General features: G+C 39.6%; 1 protein-coding gene across 2 annotated transcripts in view; it reads left to right on the top strand.

The window, feature by feature from the left end:
- llgl2 (LLGL scribble cell polarity complex component 2) overlaps positions 1–22374 on the top strand; it is a 46196-nt gene extending 23822 nt beyond the window's left edge. The window contains exons 2-27 of one of the 2 annotated variants that reach the window (XM_063481740.1): positions 855–976; positions 4131–4228; positions 6860–6941; positions 7083–7198; positions 7413–7571; positions 8154–8316; positions 8400–8529; positions 8614–8668; positions 8856–9010; positions 10731–10942; positions 11221–11288; positions 11372–11525; positions 12342–12446; positions 13625–13720; positions 14777–14973; positions 15858–16005; positions 16091–16238; positions 16358–16474; positions 16560–16726; positions 17084–17348; positions 18234–18375; positions 19242–19267; positions 19439–19486; positions 19845–19887; positions 20597–20658; positions 20762–22374. In XM_063481740.1, the coding sequence (XP_063337810.1) occupies positions 902–976; positions 4131–4228; positions 6860–6941; positions 7083–7198; positions 7413–7571; positions 8154–8316; positions 8400–8529; positions 8614–8668; positions 8856–9010; positions 10731–10942; positions 11221–11288; positions 11372–11525; positions 12342–12446; positions 13625–13720; positions 14777–14973; positions 15858–16005; positions 16091–16238; positions 16358–16474; positions 16560–16726; positions 17084–17348; positions 18234–18375; positions 19242–19267; positions 19439–19486; positions 19845–19887; positions 20597–20636 (3009 nt within the window). In that variant the 5' untranslated portion in view covers positions 855–901 and the 3' untranslated portion in view covers positions 20637–20658; positions 20762–22374. The remainder of the gene's footprint in view (positions 1–854; positions 977–4130; positions 4229–6859; positions 6942–7082; positions 7199–7412; positions 7572–8153; positions 8317–8399; positions 8530–8613; positions 8669–8855; positions 9011–10730; positions 10943–11220; positions 11289–11371; positions 11526–12341; positions 12447–13624; positions 13721–14776; positions 14974–15857; positions 16006–16090; positions 16239–16357; positions 16475–16559; positions 16727–17083; positions 17349–18233; positions 18376–19241; positions 19268–19438; positions 19487–19844; positions 19888–20596; positions 20659–20761) is intronic. The other variant, XM_063481741.1, reaches the window with a different exon arrangement.
- Positions 22375–24437: the final 2063 nt, after the last annotated feature.

The raw sequence follows: 24437 nt of genomic DNA, 5'->3' as shown, positions 1-24437 counted from the left end.
TTGTCTTCTGTTCTTGGCAGTATGTGCTCTACCTAGCACTTGGTGACAGAGAAACCATATATGACCACAAAATGCAGTACACTTTCACTATGCTGAGATAAAGGAAGACTTATCAATTAGGTCCGTGTCTTTTAGCTTTGTTGACATTTTGAAGCCTTAACGGTGGAGTTTTGATAATCTCATGCTTTTTGCTTTTTGCTTTTTGCTTTTTCCTGGACCAAATTGTGTAGGCATAACTTAGCAGCAACGTTTGCGTGAAGAACCACTTGCAACACACAGCATCTACATTAAATAGCGGTTGTATTATCACACAAAATCTCAGATGGAGAAGAATGTTTGGTTGCTGAAATGGGACAAATGATGAAAACATTTACATTTGAATCCTAATTTCCCAGTGACTTCAGGCAGGATAGTCACAGACAACCAAACATGTAGCCAGGGGCCTTATGACACCCAGGTCTCATATATTTTGTTTAATAGGTTTCTATAGACATTAGTGAAGCAAAAGTTTTGGTACTCCTAGTAACCCCTTTTTCCTTGAAACTGCTGGTTGTTTATTGATGCAAGAAAAAACATGAGTCACTCTGTACTTTTTGGAAGGCAACTGGACTGATTAATATAGCTGTGTATCTGATGGTGTGATTCATCTCTGAATTGTGGCTGGAGAACACGCTTATGGAAGAAGACAGGTTTTGATTGTGTTAAATAAATAGAATATCAATATTTGCTTTTCACTAAGGAATAACAAAGGTGTGAACTAGAGGATTTGTCTAATAACATGCCCTCTTTTCTCCTCTCTGAAACTTTTACTTTTGAGCTGGATCATCTACCTCTATCTCCTGTGTCTCCTCCAGCCAGCAAGTGTCAGCGGGCCTTCTGGCTGCACGCCGGTATTGACAGGATGAAAAGGTTCAGGCGGCACGGTCAAGAGTCCCAGAGGGATCGGCTAAAACAGGAACTCTTCGCGTTTAATAAGGCAAGTAAATTAGACCATACCACACAGTTTGCCATCTGTAGTGATGTGGTTCAATGTGAGTGATGAGAAGAAGAAGACAAAAATCATTCAGGAGACTCTGAACTATCTGCAGTCATGATATGCATTCAAGTGACCAGGTTACTAAGCAGAAACAGAAAATAAAAGTAACCAGAACAAGATCAAGTAAGCTGTTCACTTTAAATTTATATATTAGTTTCTTTTTCTCGTGATTTTTGTCTGTACACCACCATGGTCCATTTAAATCAAACAACAGAGGCGTGATTGAAGTGCAAGCACTCAGCTTTAATTCAAGGACTTTAACAAAAATATTGACTTAACTGTTATGGAATACAACCACTTTTATACATGGTTTCCATTTTTAGTACTCTGGTGTTCAGAATGTAATTCCAAAAATTATCATTTTTCAAATACTTAAGAACCTGACTCATCTCAGCTAAGAATATATACATTCAGACAGAATGTCACCAGGCAAATAATTTATATAAGTGCGTTGCCTTTTAGAATCCATACAAATGCCAAACTTTGAACTCTAACCAGCGTAGGTATCCAGCTTAAGTAACCATAGCGATGTAATTAGGTTGATCCTAACATGAACAATATTTTTCTAATCCCCTAATCCACTAACAATAACCAAGTGACAATGAAGAAGCTTAGTGGAGAAAGCAGTGTCACCTGATTATTTCAGTGCATCTAAACCAGGGGTGTCAAACTTACTGTCTACGATACAATTACATACAACCCGCAGGATCATTTCATATGTCAGTTATTAATGTGGAAGCTGAATCTTCAGCCCTGTTGAGAATCCATGCAGGCAGTGGTGGAACTTTATTTTTGATGGGTACACCATGTGGCCAATCACATGCAAAGACAGACTGGGATCATACCATTATGTGAAAGAAGGAAGGGGGCAGACGTTCCAAAGACAGCAAGTGTAGTGGTATAGGCCAGTTACATGGAGAGACAGGAGAGTCGGATCTAAATGCTAGCAGGTCATTGTGGAGGACAAAAGGTTTCAAACTTGTCCAGGCTTTAAATCATGTGTGTTCTCTGTAGTGGTAGTAAATGCATAAAAATAGGGCTTTTATTAAAACAGTGAATTAAAAAAAAACTCCTCCCTTGAAAAAGACTAAATTTACAGTTCAGTATTGAATATTACATTAAAAAACTGTATACAAAATGTCTTTGAATGGCAGAGATGCAGAAATGTCTGTAGTCATAGGTTTTACAGCTTTTACAGTTATATTTCTACTATAGAAATGTCTTTTTTTTAATGACTACAGTTTTAAAAAATGGTCATATAAAAAAAACTGTTAAATATGTAACTTCTTTACACTGTGGGAAAGGAGCGTTTCACTGGTCTGGGCCACTTAAGATCAAAGTGGGCTGTATGTGGCACATAAACACTGCACTCATTTTATTTTACAGATAATTGTAATCATAATGATGACACACTTTCTGCATAAAAGATGCTTGTGCCCTGCAGATATAACACCTATATATGTGTAGACACAGGTGTTCATTTCAGTGTTTTGCTTGTTGACTAATAATTATCATGATAGTTTTGGTCTTTTTCTGATGAAAAAAGACAATAACTATATGTAAAACCTAATGCGAAAGAAAAACCTATGATGAAATGTTTTGACAATTTTATTGACGAATAAAAACAAGATGAAGAGAGACGAGGTCCCATCAGAATGAATTGTGTTGTGTACAAAGAAGGGATGATGATCCAGTTAGAAGTTATCTTGTGCAAAGTTAGACGTGCACAATTTGATCTGCCGCTGACAGACAAGGTTGGGCGAGCTCCCCGTCTCATGAAAACACAACAAAATGTCAGAAGAGTAATCATATGGACACATTTCATGTCAAGGAAAGTCAGACACTTTGCAAACTGCGGCGCATAGAGCAACTTTCACCGGTTAAAAACACAAACTTTTATACTTTCTATTTTTGTCAAATGAATTAGTCTACAACAATCTTATGATATTTAATCAAATAAAACTAAATTATGACTAAAACAAAATCAAAATTTGCGTCAAAATTAACACTGGAACATTTATGTATACCTTTACATGTCCAATCTGAGATGTTGCTCTCAAACACTCATTCCTCCTGGTCTCTCCAAAAAAGCCCAAAACAAACCCCCTAGCTTCGCTTCCTATCAATGCCACCATCTAACCAAACTATTCTGACAGAGGCTTTTTCCTGACTGATTTATCCTCAGCAATCAGGCGTGTTTTCAAAACTAAGAATTCTAATACGACTCGCCAGCTTGGCATAAAGACATCTAGCTGCTGTGATAGTGGCTGTTTGTTGGGTGTCATTGTGACAGATTCCCATTATAGCTTGTTCTGTGGCTAAAGATTGCTTCCAGTAAACAACGACACTTAAGGCACTTTGATTTGTGTGCTCTTTCCTTTGTTGTAATCTTATTTTAACTTTATCATTTCCTTCCAACATTACTTTGCTGTGTGGATGACCCTAGTAGTTATGAGTAAATGCTTTTTTTACCCCTCAGCCGTAGAAAGCTGGTTAGGTGTTATCGTTACCCTGCCCGGCAAGTTGGCAGGTGGTGTGGATTGTTGTGAATGCGATAATGCAAGCAAAATTGCAACCATAGGTGTATCTACTAAAGTTAGACCAGTTTGAATCTCAGTGATCTTGAGCTCAATGTCAAGTTTTGTAAATGTGATAACTCAAAGTACTAAATGTAGCCTATGTGACTAGGCTTTATTTTTACCACTCCCTGCCACCAGTATTTTTACATTTTGTTTGAGTCAAGTTCTTATTTTTGCTCCTGCATATACAGACTGATAGCGGCCGCAGCCTGGCAGAGTACGCCAAATGTGCAAACATAGTAGTTGGTCATGTCCGTGGGTTCTAGACTTAATTTTCCAGACCAGTAAAACATCCAGTAAAAGCGTGATATATTGGACTGGGGAGCCAGTGAAATAAATATAAATATTAGACAGTGTTAAACTCTGATTAAAATCATTAGCTGTGAATTCTGACATTTGTTGAGATGTATGAGGGCATTTCTTAAAGTTGGTATTGTTCTGTACACTCTTGTCTCTGTCCTTGGCTCTTTTGTCAAAGTTCTTTCTCACCCTCATCTTTTCACTCTCCTCCTCAGACAGTGGAGCATGGATTCCCCCACCAGCCCAGTGCTCTGGGCTACAGTCCCTCCTTGAAGCTGCTGGCCATTGGCACTCGCTCCGGGGCTATCAAACTGTATCCATCACTCTGTTAAATGTTCAGTTTCTATGCCATATGTTAAAACAAGATCTAGAGTTTGAGAGAAGCCAATTGAGTCTAATAACAGATTAAATGCCATGTTGAGGCTGTCATTTTTAGCATCTACATGGATGTTAAAATCACCCACAATAATTATTCTATCTGAGCTGAGCACTAAACCAGATACAAAGTCTGAGAAATCAGACAGAAACTCTGTGTAAGGCCCAGGTGGACGATAGAGGATAACTAATAATAATAATAATGTATACTTTATTGATCCCCGTGGGGAAAATCCTCTCTGCATCTAACCCACTCACTCAGTGAAGCACTGGGCAGCCACTGGGTGCCCAGGGAGCAGTGTGTAGGGACGGTACCTTGCTCAGGGGTACCTCAGGGTATCCGTACAGAGGATTCGAACCCCCGACCTTCTGATTATGGGGGCCACCACTCTACCTACTGAGTTATCCCTGCCCTGATAAGACTGTTATTTGAGTTTTTCAGCTGGGGTGGACAAGGCTGAGCACCAGGCTTTCAAATGAATTAAAACTCTGTCTTGGTCTTTGGTTGATTAATAAGCTGGTGTTGAAAATTCCCGCCACACCCTTTCCTCGGCCTGCTTCAAGGTTTCAGATAGTTAGAATGACTTGGGGGTGTTGATTCATTTAAGCTAACGTAATCATCCTGCTGTAACCAGGTTTCTGTAAGGCAGAGTAAGTCAATTTGTTGATCAATTATTAAGTCATGTACTAACAGAGACTTGGAGGAGAGAGACCTAATATTTAATAATTCACATTTCACTGTTTTACTCGTGGTGCAGATGTGGATACTGTATTGTTCTCTGTTTGTGGGTTGTTGTTTTTTTATGTTTAAGTCATTTTTGCTGTTTTTTAGTTTGTTTTTTTGTCTGTTTGGGAGCTGACACAGTTTCTAAGGGGATGGGGTTTGAGGGTAAGACTGAAACTCTGCTTCCTGGTCCCAACTCTGGATAGTCATATTTTGGGGGCTTTAATAAATTTGTCCATATTTCTAGAAATGAGAGCTGCTCCATCCAAAGTGGGATGGATGCCGTCTCTCCTAACAAAACCAGGTTTCCTCCAGAAAGTTTCATCTTTTGGACACCACTCAGACAGCAATTTAAAGAGAACATGCAGCTAAACATGTCCCTCCTGGTCCGACCAGAGAAAACTACAGAGTTTGTAGAGCTTGGCTTCATTGTGAATATCGTGGGACACGAGGAAAGACCGGTGTGTCTACTGAGTAGTTAATGAGTAGTAGTAGTTAATGTTGATGATCAATTAAAATTTATTCATTGATTTTGTTTAATTTTATTTTTCAGAATCAAATGGTTCAGGTTGGTCAAAAAAAAAATCTATAATTTAAATAAGGATTTTTTTTTAATTTCAGGCAAATTGATGTACTTTAAATGTAGGAGTAGTTTAGAGAGTTGCAGTACTACTACATGCACATTAAATCTTTTCTGTTACAGACCAAAAAAAACCAATGTTATAAAGATGTTCTTTGTTCTAAGTTGACCTATATTTATTTCCTTTTTCTCTTTTTTCCCTAATGTTAATAAGGATACAATGTTATGCAGAGATGTACTTTTATAATAACAATTTTATAGACAAATCATATTATTTATAGTCACAAGGGAGAGTTGGGGGCAGGAAAAGTTTTCTTTTTCCTAAGAGGGGCAATAGAAAGTAATTGAGAAGCACTGCTCTACCTTAACATCTCTCAGAACAGAATCACTAATGACCAGAGTCTGATCCCCAGCGGGTGTGTCACCAAGTGGGGAAAAGTGGTTAGACACATGAACAAGTTGGTGGTGTACCTGGGGCTTCTGTTTAAGACTAAACTTACTCCTCACCGTCACCCAGCCATCCTGTTTCCCCGGCTGCTCGGGACAATCTGCCAGGGGACAGCTAGCTACCTTAGGCTGCACTGGCTACTGGGGCCTGCTTAGCTGTGGGTTTTTCAAGGGTGCGAGGCAGAGTCTCTAATTCAGTGGTCTTGGCCTCCAGAGCTGCAAATAGGTGACATTTAGTACAAGTAGGATTACTGCTAAAGGAGGCTGAGGAGTAACTAAACATCTGACACAATGAGCAGGAAAGTGTAGGAGGGACAGGTGAAGAGGCATGCTGCTAGCGAGTCCTTTAAGACACAGTGAGTGAATACTGTGACTATAAATTAGCAAGTGAATACACAGAGTGTGTGCTTTGGATGAAGCATGTGAAGATTACACTATGAAATAAATAAGTTATCTATTAGTTTTTAATTAAATTGCTACACAAAAACACCACTGTGTGTTGGACCAGGAAGTGATCCTCTACTGCAGAGAGAGGGAACACCAAGTGACAGCGCCACCCAAAGGAGAGAGGAGGTCTAAGTTGTGACTTCTAAAGCAAGAAGATTTCTGACTCTAATTCCCTTTACATGGTATCTTGGCGTCCCCTCAAACACTGAGATGCCTCCCTGAATTTAGGACTTAAAGTTTTGGATTTCTCTGTGTAAAATAGACCATATCTTACTAAATGTGCATTAGCTTAGCTCTAAGCATTAGCTTAGCTAGTATGTTAGTATGATTGCAACTATGATAAATGGAGTCTGTGCTTAACCATTGTTCAGATATGGAGCTCCAGGTGTGGAGTTCATGGGGCTACATGATGAGAATGCTGCTGTCACACAGGTGCACTTCATGCCCCACCAGGTAATGTTTGATAGAAGTCACACAACATAGAATGCCAGCAGCATTTTGTTTTATTGAGCTTGTACTTTAGTGCTGTTCTCAATAGTGTGTATCAGGGAATACATTTTGTTATATCTCTGATTATTTGTGACTCTTATTCAGGTTGAGCTGGTTACTTTGCTGGATGACAACAGTTTGCACATGTGGACTCTAAGAGGACACAATGGACTTTCGGAACTTCTTGAAATAGGACGCTTCACGCTGACTGGACCACCTGGGTAAACCACATATTTCCACCTGTCATTTTCCTTTCTCCACAGTAACCCTTTTGAGAAATGGCCTATTTGACTTGCTAAGCTAAGTAAAGCCAGGTAAAGAAGAGATATGACTATGTAGAATTTGCTTAGTTGTACAGGTCACAGGACATCTACCAATGCCTTTGATCAAAAAGTTGCCAAGTGATGCCACTTTTCTCCTTCCTCCTCCTCTCAGTGCCCCTCCAAGCGTGACCAGAGTGACAGCAGTACTGGCCCACTCCTCAGGTGAGCTGCTGCTGTTGGGGACAGAAGGTGGACATGTATTTGTAGTTGAAGTTCCAGGATTCAGAGAGCTGGAAGAGAGGAACATCAGCCTTGACCAAGTTGCCAGCAGGTAGGCAAATTAAAAGACATGTTACAGACAGTTGCATACTATATGCTGCTAAGAACTATGACAGTTGTTAGTTTCTGCAGCGTAGACATAAAAAAAAAAAAGTGAAACTGCTACAGTTACTAGAGGGAGTTTTTTCTGTTTGAAAGCACCTATTGTTGCGTTAGTTTTGTTGTTTTAAAATTTAGTTTTCTGCTAGGAACAAGAAATATCCTTCTCGTCACATAAAATATTGTATTTAGCTGCTGTTTGCACTCGTGGCTGAATGCTGGATAGAGCAGATTGTAGCTCAGCACTACAGTTTGTGTCTGGAAATTTACATTATTCTTTAGTCACTTTCAGAGCATGTATTACAGTGGAAATGAGCACTCTGTACATTATAAATATCAGTCTGCTCACTTCAAGTGTTTAAAAAAGTGTTACTGCTAAACTGCTGTTACACAGTATCAGTGTTGGGGAGTAACGTTTTAAAAGTAACCTTCCCAACACTGCACAGTATAATAGAATATATTGCCTGTCATCCTCTGTGCATCAATAATAAGACTGATATTCTCTTGAATTATTTCCTCTGCTTGTTGTGTACAGCGTACCTGATGACTACATCGGTCGCAGAAACCTAGAACATGTTGAGGCCTTACAAGAGAACCCGGTCGATCCAGATCAGGTCATCATTGGCTATGGACGTGGCCTCATGGTCATCTGGGATTTGGAGAAAAAACTTGCCATCCAGCACATTCCTGCCACACAGGTACCTGTCATGTAACGTACGCCTGAACAGAATACCAGCTGCCAATATATAAACTGACTGAATACTGTGTAATCTAACCATAGCAACTGGAGAGTGTGTGTTGGACTGAGGACGGAAAGTACATTCTGAGTTCACACAGCGATGGAAGCTATTGTCGATGGATGGTGGGGGGGCAGGACACGAATGAGGAAGAGAAATCAGACATTCCTTATGGTAAAGCGGAAGCTCTCCACCGTTTTATTAATCACAAAGTAAAAAGGTTTAGGGCTCATGGTTACTTGTGTTTTATAATTGCAGGACATTTTCCCTGCAAGGCCATTTCTAAAATAGTTCAGCTCCCTACAAAAGAAGGGTAAGATGACGTCATCCACCGATGAAATAAATCTTTTTGTCAGCTTCCTTCAGTGAAAGTGATGTCGTCACCTTTCTAATATTTAACTTCTCAGACATGTTATGTGACCCGCTGTTACACATTAATCACTGAACAAATGGAACTGAACTTGAACCTTGTGTGTACGTATGTTTGCGTGTTTGTGTAGGCCTCCATTCCTGCTGTTCAGTGGTGGTATGCCCAGGGCCAGTTATGGGGACAGACACTGTATTACAGTGATCCATGGTAAAACACACGTGGCCTTGGACTTTACCTCCAGGATCATCGACTTCTTCGTCATTAGAGATGGACCGCAGCACACAGGCAGGCCACACACACCAACAAACTCAGTTACTGGCAACAAAATTACAGCACATTTAAATATGGGACTCTTAAAGTATTTAACAGCATTGAAGATCTATGTTCCCCAGTCTCTGATGTTGTTAGGTCCTATAAAGAGCGCACAAACATACTAAATACACAGGGGAACACTGCTTCAGTGTTTAACTTACTTAGACTTTGTTACTTTGTTGCTGTGTAGAAGGACACAGTTATAATAAGTGAACAAACATTAATGAACACAGTTTAAATGCCAAAACTATATTAATCATGATATTGATGTTATTTGGGGGGAATACTCATAAACCAAATGTAGAAAAGACAAATGATGTCAAATCCGCCATTAGAAAAAAAATAACACTCATTAACAGTCAAGAGTTTTTGGGCCTATCAGAAAGTGAATGACATCAGTTAATTGCTTTGAACCATGTAGTGCTATTTGTTATGTCACAATTGGCTAAAAAGCGACAACAAGTAACGGTAGGTGATGCAGTTAGTCAGGTAAAAGAATAAAAGGCTTTATTTGAAATTAACTGAGCTGAACATGAGATGTGTCAGTCAGTAGGGTTGGCATTTTGCATATGAGCTATCTTGGTGAGTTAAATATTTGGATAAAAAAAAAAACAGTTTTACAGCACATGATGCTCAGGAGCAGAGGAATTGCTCTTTATGAGGGAACAAGTAGAGCGTACTCTTATACCAACCAATACTGTACCCAGGTGTTCCCAATCTCTGATGACCTGACCACACCACACACAGACAAAAGGCTACGTTCACACTGCAGGCGAAAGCGCATCAAATCCGATTTTTTTTTGACCCTATGCGACCCATATCCGATCATGGTATGCCAGTGTGAACAGCACAAATCTGATATTTTCAAATCCGATCTGGGTCACTTTTGTATGTGTTACTGAATCCGATACATATCTGATGTTTCAGAAAGCGACTGCTGTTTGAACGGTCATGTCGCATTAAATCCGTCTTTTACGTCACTGACATGAGACAGATGCCAATTATCAGTGCCGGAGAAGCACCCGATAAGACATCGCGAACGCTTCCTGGCCATCCAGTGTAGATGTCAGTGAAACTGTTGGGAAGACAACGTTGGAGAAACATGAACATTTTATTTGTACTGTATAATCTGCAGATTCTGCAGATTATACAGCAGCTATCCTTTGAAGCACCGCTCCTCTAAAACAGCAATAAGGATCATTATTAGGCCATTTGTAAATAACAAAATAACTTTATAACTTAAAGCAAAATTGTGAAACGTGAAGTCCGAAACAAGTCTTTACATTAAGGGCTATCAGTCAAACAGTACTTTTTGGTCTGGGCCTAAACAGAGCGCGTTGCGTGTGACGTCTTATTTTGTGCACGCGGGCCGCTTTGAGGGTTCACACTAGAGCGCGTTTGCTGTCACATTTTATTTGTAGTGTGAACAAGCAGACAAAAAAATCGGATTTGATCAAAAAATCGGAATTGAGCATTAAGACCTGCAGTGTGAACGTAGCCAAAGACAATTTGCCAGAAAAGGCAAGGTTACCACAGTTTGAAATGACAAGGGTTTGTGTAAATTTGAACGTAACTCTCTTGTGTAATTGTAATTTATTCATCACGGCAGCCCAGAAAAAGGAGAGCAGTTTTTACAAGAGACACAAGCATATCCCAGATCTCAGATTATTAGCTGCTGTGTATCTTCCTGCAGGAAATCCCAGTGCCCTGGTTGTCCTGGTGGAGGAGGAGCTGGTAGTTATTGACTTGAAGACTGAGGGCTGGCCCATCATACAGACTCCTTACTTGGTCCCCCTTCATAGTTCAGCCATAACATGCTCACATCATGTCTCCACCATTCCCCTCAAACTGTGGGAGAGGATCCTCGCTGCTGGAAAGCATCAGAATGCACACTACTCAAAAAAGGTAAAAATCTTTGTAAATTGAAAATAATGTCCCGTCATATTAATTTTTCTCTGACTGCATGACAGGTTTTCACTTTTTCTGTGAATCTGTAAAAACACAGGCTATACAGTCACCCCATTAAGTGCCAATATTATTACTGATGGGAAATGTTACCACTGTATGAGACTCTAAAGAATCCCCTAAAAGGCTGTTCATCATAACTGGAATGGTGCATCTTGAATATAAGATGCTGGTTGAGGACATCAAGTTTTCTACCTAATTTTCTTTCTTCGTGTCAGCCGTGGCCAGTAACAGGAGGTCAGAACCTGGCCCCAGATCCTCCACAGAGAGATCTGCTCCTCACGGGGTTAGTACGGTTGCCTTCATTCACATTTATTGAAAGGTTTTTTTGAAGTTGTAAAAATTATTCTAACACTGTTGTGTATATAGGCATGAGGATGGCACAGTTCGTTTCTGGGATGCATCAGGAGTCTGTCTCTATCCCATGTACAAGCTGAGCACAGCTGGAGTATTCCACACAGATGCTGACCCCAATGACAACATGAACCAAGGGACTGAAGGAGAATGGCCTCCATTTAGAAAGGTATGTTTTTTTGTAATCTAATCTATAGAAAAGAACATTTTCATTTATATTTTAAGATGAATATAAAGAAATGTCACTACACTGGGACTTATTTTAAGTATTATTCAGGTATTCTATCACTAATTCCATCAATTAATTGAGTAATCGAATAAGAAATACTTTTGTCTTAATAATGAGCAATGATAAATATTCAAATAGAAAAAACACAGGTCCTTCCAAATGAGCTGCTCGTTGGTTAGCATTTTATAAATGGCAAGGTTTCCAAGTTTGACCGCATACAACATTTCTCAACAAAACTAGAACTAGAATATTAGAGTGTGTGTGTGTGTGTGTGTGTATGTGTGTGTGTGTGTGTGTGTGTGTGTGTGTGTATAATTTTTTTGTTGTTGTTTTTTAAGAAAAAGTGTTCTTAAATGCAAAAAAATTATCAATGGGCAATTTTGAATCACTAATATCAGAATCAGAATACTTTAATAATTCCTGAGTAAACTATGTATACCTAACCCCACTAAGTGCATGTCTTTGGGCTGTGGGAGGAGGGCACTCCACACAGTAAGCTTCTGGCCAGATGGTTATTTAGAACCCAGGACGTGCTTGCTCTGAGGCAACCGTGCTAATGAATTTATAATTAATCTTAATTAGCATTTAAATTAACATATTATTTTACATTATTTTACTTTAAATTAACAGCAGTTATTTATGTTAAGATTTATGTAAAAGAGGAATGTTAATCAAGGTCTTGCATAGCAGCATATTAGGCAAAGTTGGAAGTAGAGGTGTTACTCTAAATTTCACCCTTGTCATGTTTCTGTTTAGGTTGGCTGTTTTGACCCCTACAGTGATGACCCAAGGCTCGGCATCCAGAAGATCCATCTCTGCAAATATAGTGGTTATCTGACTGTAGCTGGCACTGCGGGACAGGTGACTATTGAGGATTTTACAACAGACCTATGCCATGTTGGGCTAAGTCATATCTCTGATGTAGAGTAAGTTAAGTACTTAACTTACATCAGTAAGGTAAACTCTTACTTGACAAGTAAGAGTTAAGTTTTAAGAATTATACTTTGCTAGTAAGTCAGTATATATGGTAACGCCTGCTCTTGACCTTTGACCTTCTGTAGAAGTTTGAGAGAAATTTAGATTTTTCTGTTGATTCTTACGCCCTCTTGCATATGTAGGCGTAGTAGAGCTTAAGAAGTCAGTTTTTTCACGCTCAGTGTTGGATTTATTTATTTTCATAAACACTCTTTTCCCTCAATCAAAGCATCATGCTGCCACCACCATGCTTCAGTGCAGGGATTATAATGGCTAGTTTCCTCCAGGCATAGTGCTTTGGCTTACAGGCTAAAAAGTTCAATCTTTCTCTTATAAGACCAGAGAATTTTGAGTCCTTTAGGTGCTTTTTGACAAACTCCAGGTAGGCTGTCATGCTGTGTCATGTGTATCCAGTAAGACTCCCCCATGCTACTCAAGCCTACCTTGGAATATATGCAAGAGAAGTGTAACTAAAGCTATACCGGCAGTGTTGAGGAACCAGAAGACAAGAAGGCATAAGTCCACAAGGTATGAGAATATGGGGTTGTTGGAATGCTACTACCAAGGATTCACAGTGGAAGGGGTTACATGAAGTGGATGTGGGACCTATGGAATCACACCCAATATCTAGACTAACAGCAAAACAACTAGTAGCTCAGTGTTCAAATAGCTGGAAGAAACTCCTCACAACTAGAGATCAACGAGGTACAACACAAATGCTATGCCAAGGGTTGGCCAAAACGTCATTTCAAGGGGGGTGATGTCATCATTCCCACCCTCCGAGATTGGGTCACCAGGTCCAAGTACAACTGGTGCATCGTGTGTGATAGGATCATGGCTGAACTGGAAAACTGGACCCTCTGTGGCTGATTAACTAAGACTACATAAAGTACCTCTTGAAGTTCTACAAGAAGATGTGAATGCAATATTACAGACAATCCTTATTGTCTAACCTTGAAGGATAAAGACTGTGTCTGCAGACCGAGTGGGGAGTGTGTGTGTGTGTAGGCCTACGTTGATATCACATTATTGTGATTATTCCCACTGTTATTTTGACTTTGCAGATCCTAATGTTGGAGTTGAATGACGAGGCAGCAGAGCAAACCGTGGAGGCTAAAGTTGTGGATTTGCTGCAAGGCCAAGAAGGATTTCGATGGAAGGTAAAGAACAGAACTGATTACTCGCTATGTTTGTTTATCTTTTTACAGTGACATGCAGCAGCTGTAGACATTATGAAGGACGGATCTGGCCACTGTAACGTGACCCGTATGTTTTAGGTCCTGCATTGTGAAACTTTTTTCAAGATCAGCTCTGTAAATTATTTGTAGGTTCCTTTTGTTCATGTGTTTCTTTAATCTGTTTATTTATTCATTTCTGTAAGTGTTACTGCATTACACTATATGTGACAATGTCTAAACTGGCAGGCAGAAAAAAAGGAAGACGGAGAAAATATAATAAAAGTATAGAGCAGAATGTAATCTGTAAGAAAAAAACACAGAAAGAAAGGGGAAAAAAAACATACACCACCTGGAACAGAAAAATATGACAATGAAAAGCTACACATATCAGCAATCGAGTGCTAAGTTACCAGCCAACACCAGTTGACTCAGCTACATCCATATACTGTATGGGTTCTGTACACATACACATATGCACTTATCAAGGGTAAGGTAACAGATTAATGAAATACTAGCATTTCACTCAGAGATGCTGTATAGAAGTTTTACTAAGTGCTACTCTGTCTCCAACAGAGTTTTCATTCTCTACAGATGCCTCCCTCAAAAAGTGTTTTGCAGTCTGGCACAAAAAATGATTGAATGAATAAAGGTTCATGCACCTGCAGATTTAATTAATGCAACTTTGTAACCAAGCTAAGTAGCATTAATAACTAAGAAATCCACCCTCTTGTCTAAATAAGGTCAGTTGTACTTCCAGAAATAAGCAGCAGCCAAAACTCAAAAGTTGAGACTTTGCAGAATCCAGAAACATCACGGTGTTTATATATACAGTATACAAAAATAAGTGATCTGAAAAGGCTTTAAATGCTGCATTTACAATAATAACTAGCTTACTATGTGTGCTCTGAAAAGCAGATACAATCGCAGTTTACCAATTTACTTTGTTTAAAATCATTCCTGGAAAGCTATCATAAAACCTTTCTATTGTTACACCGTCAACTACATATTCCAGCATTTGATAGTCGTCTTCCTTCACAGGGCCACACTCAGCTGGATATCCAGGAAGACCCGGTGATGTTTCCTGCAGGCTTCCAGCCCTTTGCTGTTGTCCAGTGCCAGCCCCCAGCTGTGGTCACTGCTCTCACACTGCACTCAGAGTGGAAGCTGATAGCCTTTGGCACCAGTCATGGGTTTGGGTTATATGACTACCAACAGAAGAACAGTGTCCTGATCAAGTAAGGAGAAGCATTAAGAAAGATGTGAAACGTGTGTGTCTATACTGTGTTTACAACTTCCAGGAAATCTGTTTCATGTTAGTGGATGTGTTTTAGCCATCATTTTCATTTCGTAGTTGGCTGTTTTCACTCAGTGTTGATCAATGTACAAAGAAGCAAGTTGGATGTAGCCAAGCTTTCAAACTTGCAAAATTTAAAACTGATACAACCATTCGTTAACTATTGGGTAGAAAATTCAATTCAGTTCAGTTCAATTTTATTTATATAGCGTCAAATCACAACAGTCGTCTCAAGGCTGTATATTGTAAGGTAGACCCTACAATAATACATACAGAGAAAAAAAAATCATTTGTTCTCTTCCGGAAACGCCACACAGAAAGGCCTCACCCAGATGGTGGATTCAAACCTTGCTGCAAGGCAACAGTGCCAACCACTACCTGATAAAACCTGATCCAAAAAAAATCTAAACCATAATGGCTATCATAATAACAGTTACGCAAACAAACTCAAGACAGTCTATGACAGCGACACACACCTGCCCTCTGTGGCTCTCAGCAGGTCACTCTGACCTGCAGACTCATGCAGCTGGCCTTAGTACTATCTACCACCCACTCCTGAGACTGCAGCCCAGATACCACCCAGTGATCCATCAGTTATCACTCATGCATCAGGCCCAGGTCCCAGCTGTCATCCATCATGTTCAAAGGAAATCTTCAGTTACTCCAACCTAATATATCAGTCACTCATGCTCAAGTCACCGTACACGTTATTAGAAAAACTGTAGCCTTGTTGTGTCTTTGTTCGTTACATTTTAGGAGTAAGCAAAGTATTTGTGCAGCTGTCTGCATATCATATGTGCTAATATTGTGTTTTCAAACTTTTAGGTGCACACTAAACCCCAGCGATCAGCTGGCCATGGAGGGTCCTCTGTCCAGAGTGAAGAGCATAAAGAAATCCCTGCGACAATCCTTTAGACGAATCAGACGTAGCAGAGTCTCTCTAAGAAAACAACATGTTAACACTGCTACTAAGGTAGGATCATAAAAAGGACCCTGCTATCTGTTCCGTGTTTCTCCGTTGTCGCATGTGTTATATATATTGATATCTGCCTAAGCAGCTCCAAGAGGCAAATGCTCGTCTGGAGGCTGAATTGGCAGAGATGGAGCTGGCTCCCGTCCAGAGGAAAATTGAAGCTCGCTCTTCAGACGACTCTTTCACTGGCCTAGTACGGACGCTCTACTTTGCTGACACCTTCCTCTCTGACAGTGAGTTTGTGTGTTAAATGTGTACTATAGTACGTAAACAGCACTTGCTACAGAAATGAATAGTGGGCAGAACTTTGGGTTGTTTCAATTTCCTTACGTGTCTCCTCATTTTCTTGTAGGTTCACATAACACACCCTCCCTATGGGCAGGGACCAATGGTGGCTGTGTGTTTGCCTACATGCTTCGCCTTCCTTCTGTTGAGCATAGAGCAGATGAGCCTGTCACAGCTCAACTATGTAGGTTTAACATTGTGGTGGCCTGATCTCTCAGCTCTGCTCTCCTCTTGTAAAGTTGTCTCTTATTTGCGTCCTTTATTTTCAGCCAAGGAGATTCAGCTGATGCACCGCGCTCCTGTTGTTGGTATTGTGGTGTTAGATGGACATGGGGCTCCTCTCCCTGAGCCCCTGGAGGTGGCTCACGACCTGGCTCGCGCACCTGATATGCAGGGCTCACACCACCTCCTGGTCGTGTCTGAGGAACAGTTTAAGGTTAGACTTGGAGCACTAGGGTTGCAGTGGGTCATTAAGGTGGTCTTAAAATGTCTTGTTTCTTGTAAATTTTTCTAAAAGTATTATTTTTTCAGGTAGTATTTTTAAAGACCTGTAGATTTACAGCCCTCAAAAATAACAATTAAATCAGTTACTGTTGGTTCATGTCACTTGTTGAGCATTGTTGTGTCTTAGCTTGTTCTATGCTCTAAAGAGAATGCCATTTATGTGGTCTAGGCTCACAATTTTTAATATCGGTACAATTACTGTTATTTATTGAGGTGTAGGATAGAACTATTAAATCCTCTTAAAATGTTGTAAACTCTATTCCAATGCATTTGTTTTGTGTGTGTTCAGGTTTTCACGCTGCCAAAAGTTAGTGCTAAGATGAAATTAAAGCTGACTGCTGTTGATGGTTCTCGAGTGCGAAGGGTAGGCATGGCCTGGTTTGGCAGCAATCGGACAGAGGACTATGGTGAAAGCGGCTTGTTGGTCCTGACTAATCAGGGCGATGTTCACGTGGTGTCACTGCCACACGTCAAGATGCAGGTACAGTACCCCTGCATCCGCCGAGAGGACGTCAGTGGAATCGCTTCTTGTGTTTTCACCAAGCACGGCCAAGGTATAGAGACACCTGCGCACACGTTTCTTCCTCTGTTTTACTGGGACTCTAAATACATTCTCTTTAGAATATAACATCAACAATACAGATGTATCTCTAGCTCGACCTTCTAGAAGCAGTTTTCAGAAGTCATGTATGTCTTTGTTCTAGCCTGAAGTCTTTAGCCTTAATAGCCATTTGAAGAGATGGGGATCAGTAACAAGTTGCTGACTTTCCACAAAGAGCTAAAGAAACATGTGACAGTCAAAGAATTCAGAGTTAAAATATGTGTTAGTGTTTTGCAACAGCAATTTCTAAAGCAGCTTTTAAAAAAAAGCTGGTGATACTATGCAATTTTTATGTCCTAGTTACCAATAAAATTAAAGGTAATTTAGACACACGCTTCAAAATAACTGCCCAAATAAGGAATGTGAGCTGTTTCAAGATGCCTGTACAACAAGACCTGATTTTAGAACGACTTTGATTTCGCTCACAGAAAAGTACTGGCTTCATGGTGGTAAACTGGGGTTACAATTTGTATATTTTGTTATTTGTGTTAGTACATGCCGACAGACTTGTATTGTGGGATATGTTAATCAGATTAAAGGATCCATTTACTGTCAGATTATTATGAAAACTGGATTGTTTAGCTTGTATGTTTGTTGGTTTTAAATGGAAAGAACCCTTATGCCGCTTACATCTATGCTGTTCAGTAACTGCTGCCATGAGTTTTTAGAAGTGAGACTTTCTTCCTAAAATGTGATTTTTGTCATGTTTTTTTTGTTGCTGTTGTTGTTCAATGGACAGTCATTTTGCCAGTGCACTTATCTACATTCATAGGTCCCCCCCACCCCCACCCCGCTTGCCACTTTCACTAAGCTCCTGTGTGCTGTTGTTCTCCCTCAGGCTTCTACCTGATCTCACCGTCTGAGTTTGAAAGATTCTCTTTGTCGACCCGCTGTGTTGTGGAGCCTCGTTGTCTGGTGGAGGCTCCACTTCATTCCAACCAACACCAGTCACAACCAGATGGAGCTTCATCTACTCATAGGTACATACACTTGGAGGTTTCCTTGTTTTCATCATGTTGGTGTTTGCTGAATACAAAAGTTTGCTGTAGGGCAATTTGAGCCAGGTTGTTAGATGATGCTGGTAGTTACAACTGCCATGTTAAATGAGAGTAAATACATTGTAATAATGCCAGAAAAGTATATAAAAGACAGTGAAAGATTCTAAAGACTTTAATGCTGACCCTGGTGAAGAAATAATAAACATTAGATGGAAATCTCACTGATGTGTGCAGAGTGTGTAGATAGAAAGAAAAGTAAAAATGAAGTTAGTTAAAAACAGTAGAAGCAAGACTGATATTGTGTAACACAGAAGTGCAAATTGCATTTATAAAAAAAGAGGAAAAGACACAGCGGTCTGGTCTGGTGGATTTGATGGCCGTCAAAGTGGCTGTCTGACGTTCTGATCCCTGGTTGGTGAAACTCACTCTTGGGACATAGAATGTCCAAAATAATGCTTGAGGCTGAGAGATGCCGACAGTCCTGACTCAGGCGTGCCTCAACACCTGGAAAAGTAAAACCACTCAACTAAAGCGCATAACATCTCTTGCCTCCTCCTCCAAATGTATAAATCACTAGTTCCAATATAGTCAGTTATGCTGTTTTTGTGTCTTTTATTTTCTCTTAATGTTTATAAGTGACATCAACCTTCCAGTGACTGCAGATCAAAATCAGCCAGTATGGCTATATCAGCAAAATGTACTCATTTTACTTCCAGTTCATTGTCCCTTTTTAACAAATATTTTAACAGGATATTAATATTACATGTTTTACATATTACAATAATTGATATGTTGTGACATCCCTAAGAATGAGCTTTCATTACTTTTTGTCTTCTCTGTCCTTTTAGAGCCAAACATGATGGTGAGGATGCAGGTAAAACAATTAAAAACAAATAATATCATTGTAACTAAATGTGCATGTGCCACATGAGTGTGTGTTCTGTGTTCTGTGGTGTTTTATAATTCTGTGCTATGCTAAATGTGCTGTCTGTTTTTACACGTACCTTGTCTATGGCTGACTGTGTTGACATGCCATCTATTGCAGAAAATGCAGCTAAACATGTTATGGAGCATGCTTTGCTGAATGATGAGAGTGAGTACTCAAGATACAAAGGCAGGAGAATATCCTGAAATATAGACCTGGAAGGTCAAATAGTATGTCCCTCGGACATTGTAGTTGTTCAAAGGAAATCTGGCTTCAGTTGTAATTGAATCATACGCTACCTTTTTGAGCTGGTCCTGCAGCCTCTTACTCACATTGTCATTTGAAACATCCAAATTACATGTCTCAGAACCATATATAAGCACATGACTGATACAACTTCATTTTTTCCCCAGTGAGCTGGCTTGTTGTGACTGAGCTAACGCTCCAAGTCATGACAAAGTGTGGTGTTGTTAAAAACAATAGTTAGTTACAGTTGTTTTTTTGTGTTTTGTTTTTTTCTTTTCAGAAGTACTTCAGGAGATCCAGAAGTCACTAGAAGGAGATCAAATGCAAGTATCACAAACACATTCTTTGTAGTTGTACAAAAATTAAATAAGGAAAAAAAAGATGTTGTGCCATTCTCAGGCTGGAAAAATGACTGCAGTGTGCAGTTAGATCTGCTTGTAAGAACTGTTTGCAGCGTGCATCTCCGGGGGGAAAAAATGTACTGAGCAACTTCAGTCTGTGTTGTTACTGTGATTGCAAAGCAGCGTTGCTGGTGTTAATCCCAGAACTCTGAATCCATTAATATTTTTCCCAATTAACCTTTAAAAGTAAATTGACGTAATTCTTTGGCTTAAAAAGCTACCAACATTTTTTTCTTGCAGATTTTCACTTGATATGTTACGAGAAAATTGAACTCATTCAACCCAGAAATTCTTCTAACATTTCTCCAATATTAACGACAAACATCACACTGTGCATTTTGACCATACATCTTTACTTCAGTCTCAATCATCCAAATCATTTTTCGAAAGTCTTGTGGTTTATTTAAATATAACCTTGCAAATCTAAGGCACGGTTCTATGTTCCTTATAGTGAGAAGAGGCTTTTGCCTAGTAAGCCTTGCAAACAAACTGTACTTGCTCAGTCTTTTTCTAATTGTATCATAAACTTTTAAAACGCTGAGATTATAGCTCTTGGGTTTTTAAAGGTGAACATGAAGTTGGACAATTGTAACCAATTGTGTTAATGGATTCTGTTTTCTGTTTGTCAAAGGTCATTCCTGGAGAATAATGTGAAAAGTGCTGTAGCGTGAGGAGCCTATCTCAACAGCTGAGGTGAGACTTTGTAGCACTTTCTTTCCTACAAATGCAAAACATGCAATCAATTTTTGAATCCACATCTGTTGGTTCATGGTGTTTTTGTGCTGTATCTTTACAGAGAACCGACATGTTGATATGTCTAAAGTGGACCTAAGCAACAGATCTTGCCTCCATTTTAGCTGACACTACTGACACCTGACCCCTCTCCTCAAAGACTTACCCATCCCGCCATTTACTGATGCTGCGCTCACACTGGCCCCTTCATAGAGACACCAATAGGCTCTTGTCAGAAGTGCTTTCTGAACATCTAGGGCTTTGGCTCAGTAATGGTGCAAAGAATGTGAAGGAAGAGACACCACATGTGCCTAAGGACCATACACTGCTGCCATAGCATGGCCACACCCATTTAAACCCAAAGCTGGATGAGGCACATTACTGGCGTGTGACCGGATCCCTTCAAATCAGCCTTCTACATCTGACATGGAAGCTACTGAGCTGTTTTGTTTGGTATAAAACTGTTTGTTTAAATTCACTTGATGTTCTAATGGCCTTTATCACTACCAGCATCACTATCTAGTCACTGTACTCTGCTGTATATCTTACTGGCCTTCATCTCCTCATAGAGACATGAAGAAGAAATTTGGGGGATGACTTTAAATAACATTGATAAATATTTTGTGTAGTTTAGATTTGTGATTTGTTGTAGGAAAGCCCATTTCTACCTGCAAAAACATGTTGTGTCCAAAATTATAAAGTGTTAAATTAACAACAAGTTGCTGTAAAAAAAACTCTTGAGACACTGAAACGCAGAGGAAACGCGCGTTTCAGTCTGAATTAGGTGATACTATTTTAATTCGTTTGGGGTTTTTTGTTGGTTTTGTTTGTTTATACAACATTGATGTAACACAAATCATGCGTTTTCACTTCATGCATAGTCTTTATATTTTTTCATGTCTTAACTTTTTAAATTTAGATCTACAAAGTTGGCATGATTTTAACTTTTAATGTTTTTTTTCTTCTTATGTTAATGAGCTTCCATACTATTCAGAAAATCAGTGGAACATGTTCAGTAATGCCTGAGATGATGTGTGTGTGTGTGTGTGTGTTATTTTGACTTATCATTTACTTAGCATTACACATTCTTTACACCACGCATAGGTACTGATGCACTACTGCAATTTTTGTGCATGTTCTGATTTTATTTTTTCTTTTGCAGGTAATAAATACTGTAATTTAGGAATGTAATTATAAACTATTGTGCTGAAATATTTTTAATATATAAATGACTCTTTACCTGTGGATCTGTTGTAACTGGGGTTGGCTGCTATTTAGATCACACAAGGAAATATTTTGGTACTATCTCTCACAATGCTGGGTGTTTTAGCATCAGTCTAGAATCTATTTTTGTAGTGAATTGATTAAGAACCCTAATTTTTTTTTAATAACTTTACACTACAGTTTTCTAGGATAAAATTGTTTTTCCAAAGAATGACTGTCTGGCTCTTTTTTTCTGCACAGTATCTCCATTTTTTTTTTTTAACATAGCAAAAAATGGATATGGAAAAATGACTATGCTGCAGTGCAATTCTTGATTGTGTGAGTGTCCCCAAGTCTTCAAGTCTATGTGTGCTTGGTTCAGAGACCACATGTCAACTCAGAACCCATTATTTGACCCTCATGAACTGCCAAAGCTCAGTACTCCTTTTTGGTATCTTTTCATCTAAAAAGCCTAGCTACAGTGTTGTGTACTTGCAGAGCATAGCTATCTCTGGTGAAATCTATACAATAAAGGAGGAATCAGCTGTCCTGCGTGATCCAAGTGTTGATAATAATAAAAACTTTATCTATAAAGCACTTTTAAACAAAGTACTGAACAGCTATTTGAAGATAAAATATATATAATAAAAACAATACAGTTTAAAAACTGATAAAGCAAAAGGGAAAAGCAATAAGAACCAGGAAAAACTTGAGGCATAGAATTAATACATGTAGGACAGGGGGAACAAGCGCGTCTTTAACACTTGGATTTGAAAACCTCCACAAAGCATGCCTGCCTAATATCTTGAGCGAGGTTGTTCCACAAAAAAAAAAGCAGGCTCCCTAGTAGTTTTTCTTCTGGTTTTAGGAACTTTTAGAAGGCCAGTATCCTGAGATCGGAGAGCACGGGATGGAACATAGAGGTACAAAAGGGCAGAGAGATATGAAGGCGCCAAACCATTTAATACCTTGTAGGTGAGCAACAGGACCTTAAAATCTGCTTAAATCTGGTAAGGCAACCAGTGAAGAGATTTCAGTACTGGATAATGTGCTCAAAATTGTGCTCCAGTAGGGAGAGCATTACAGTAATCAAGCACAAAGACACAAATTCATGGACAACAATCTCTGCACTGTCAAGTGATAAAACTTGTCTGATTTTAGCTATGTTCCTTAGGTGATAAAAGGCAGTCCTTGTCTCTTTTACATGAGACTTGAAGGAGAGCTCCACCAAGCCACACGCCCAAGTTTTTTACCTTGCCCCTGCAATTTATGCAATTTCAGCTATTTTCAAGGTGAGGTTTTGGGGCAATTACTGAAATTTTTGTGATCCAATGACCATCAAATCTGTCTTATCAGCATTAAGAAATAAGAAAGGGCTTTCACTTGGTGTTCGCTCCCTCTGCAGTAGAGTATCACTGCCTGTTACTGTTCCAACACATAGTGGTGTTTTTGTGTAGCTTATCTGCGTAGCAGTTTAATTAAAAACTTACAGATAACTTCTTATTTCATAGTGTAATCTTTATGTGCTTTATGTGAAGCACACTCTGTGTATTCACTCACTAATTTATAGTCACAGTATTCACTTACTGTTTCTTTAGGGTTTCCCTAGCTTAGCTTAGCTCATAGCTGACTTGCTAGCTGCATGGCCTCTTCACCTGTCCCTCCTGCACTTTCCTGCTCATTGGTTCAGATGTTTAGTTACTCCTCGGCCTCCTTTAGCAGTAATGATACTTGTACTAAATGTAGCCGGGAGACTATCCCTAGCAGCCGGGGAAACAGGATGGGTGACGGTGAGGAGGAATCTAGGTCTTAAACAGAAAGTATACCACCAACCTGTTCATGTGTCTAACCGCTTTTCCCCACTTGGCGACACACCCGCCGGGGGTTAAATTCTGGTAATTGGCGATTCTGTTCTGAGACATGAGAAGCTAGAGACACCAGCAACCATAGTCAATTGACTTCCAGGGGCCAGAGCAGGTGACATTGAGTGAAATTTTAAACTGCTGGCTAAGGGTAAACATAAATTCAGTAAAATTATCATTCGCATCGGCAGTAATGACACTTGGTTACATCAATCGAAGGTCACTGAAATTATTACTGAATTGGTGCGTAACTTTTCCAAAACAATGTTGTACTCTGTAGTTTGTTTAGCCGCATGTCCTGCTTAAATTGCTGGCTGTCTAAGTGGTGTCCAAAAAACAATGTGGGCTTTATAGATACTTGAGAAACTTTCTGGAGGAAACCTGGTTTTGTTAGGAGAGACGGCATCCATCCCACTTTGGATGGAGCAGCTCTCATTTCTAGAAATATGGCCAAATTTATTAAAGCCCCCAAAACGTGACTATCCAGAGTTGGGACCAGGAAGCAGAGTTTCAGTCTTACACGCCTCTCTGCAGCTTCTCTCCTCCTGTTATCCCCTCAAAACCCCATCCCCTTAGAAACTGTGTCAGCTCCCAAACAGACTTACTTAACTTAAATGTGAAACCAGCAAAATACGACTTAAACATAAAAAAATCACAAACCTGGTTACAGCAGGA

This window comes from Pelmatolapia mariae, linkage group LG8, assembly GCF_036321145.2.
Source record: "Pelmatolapia mariae isolate MD_Pm_ZW linkage group LG8, Pm_UMD_F_2, whole genome shotgun sequence".
NCBI classification, from domain to species: Eukaryota; Metazoa; Chordata; class Actinopteri; order Cichliformes; family Cichlidae; genus Pelmatolapia; species Pelmatolapia mariae.
The sequence above is the reverse complement of the archived record's forward strand: the minus strand, read 5'-3'. Positions and strand labels throughout refer to the sequence as shown.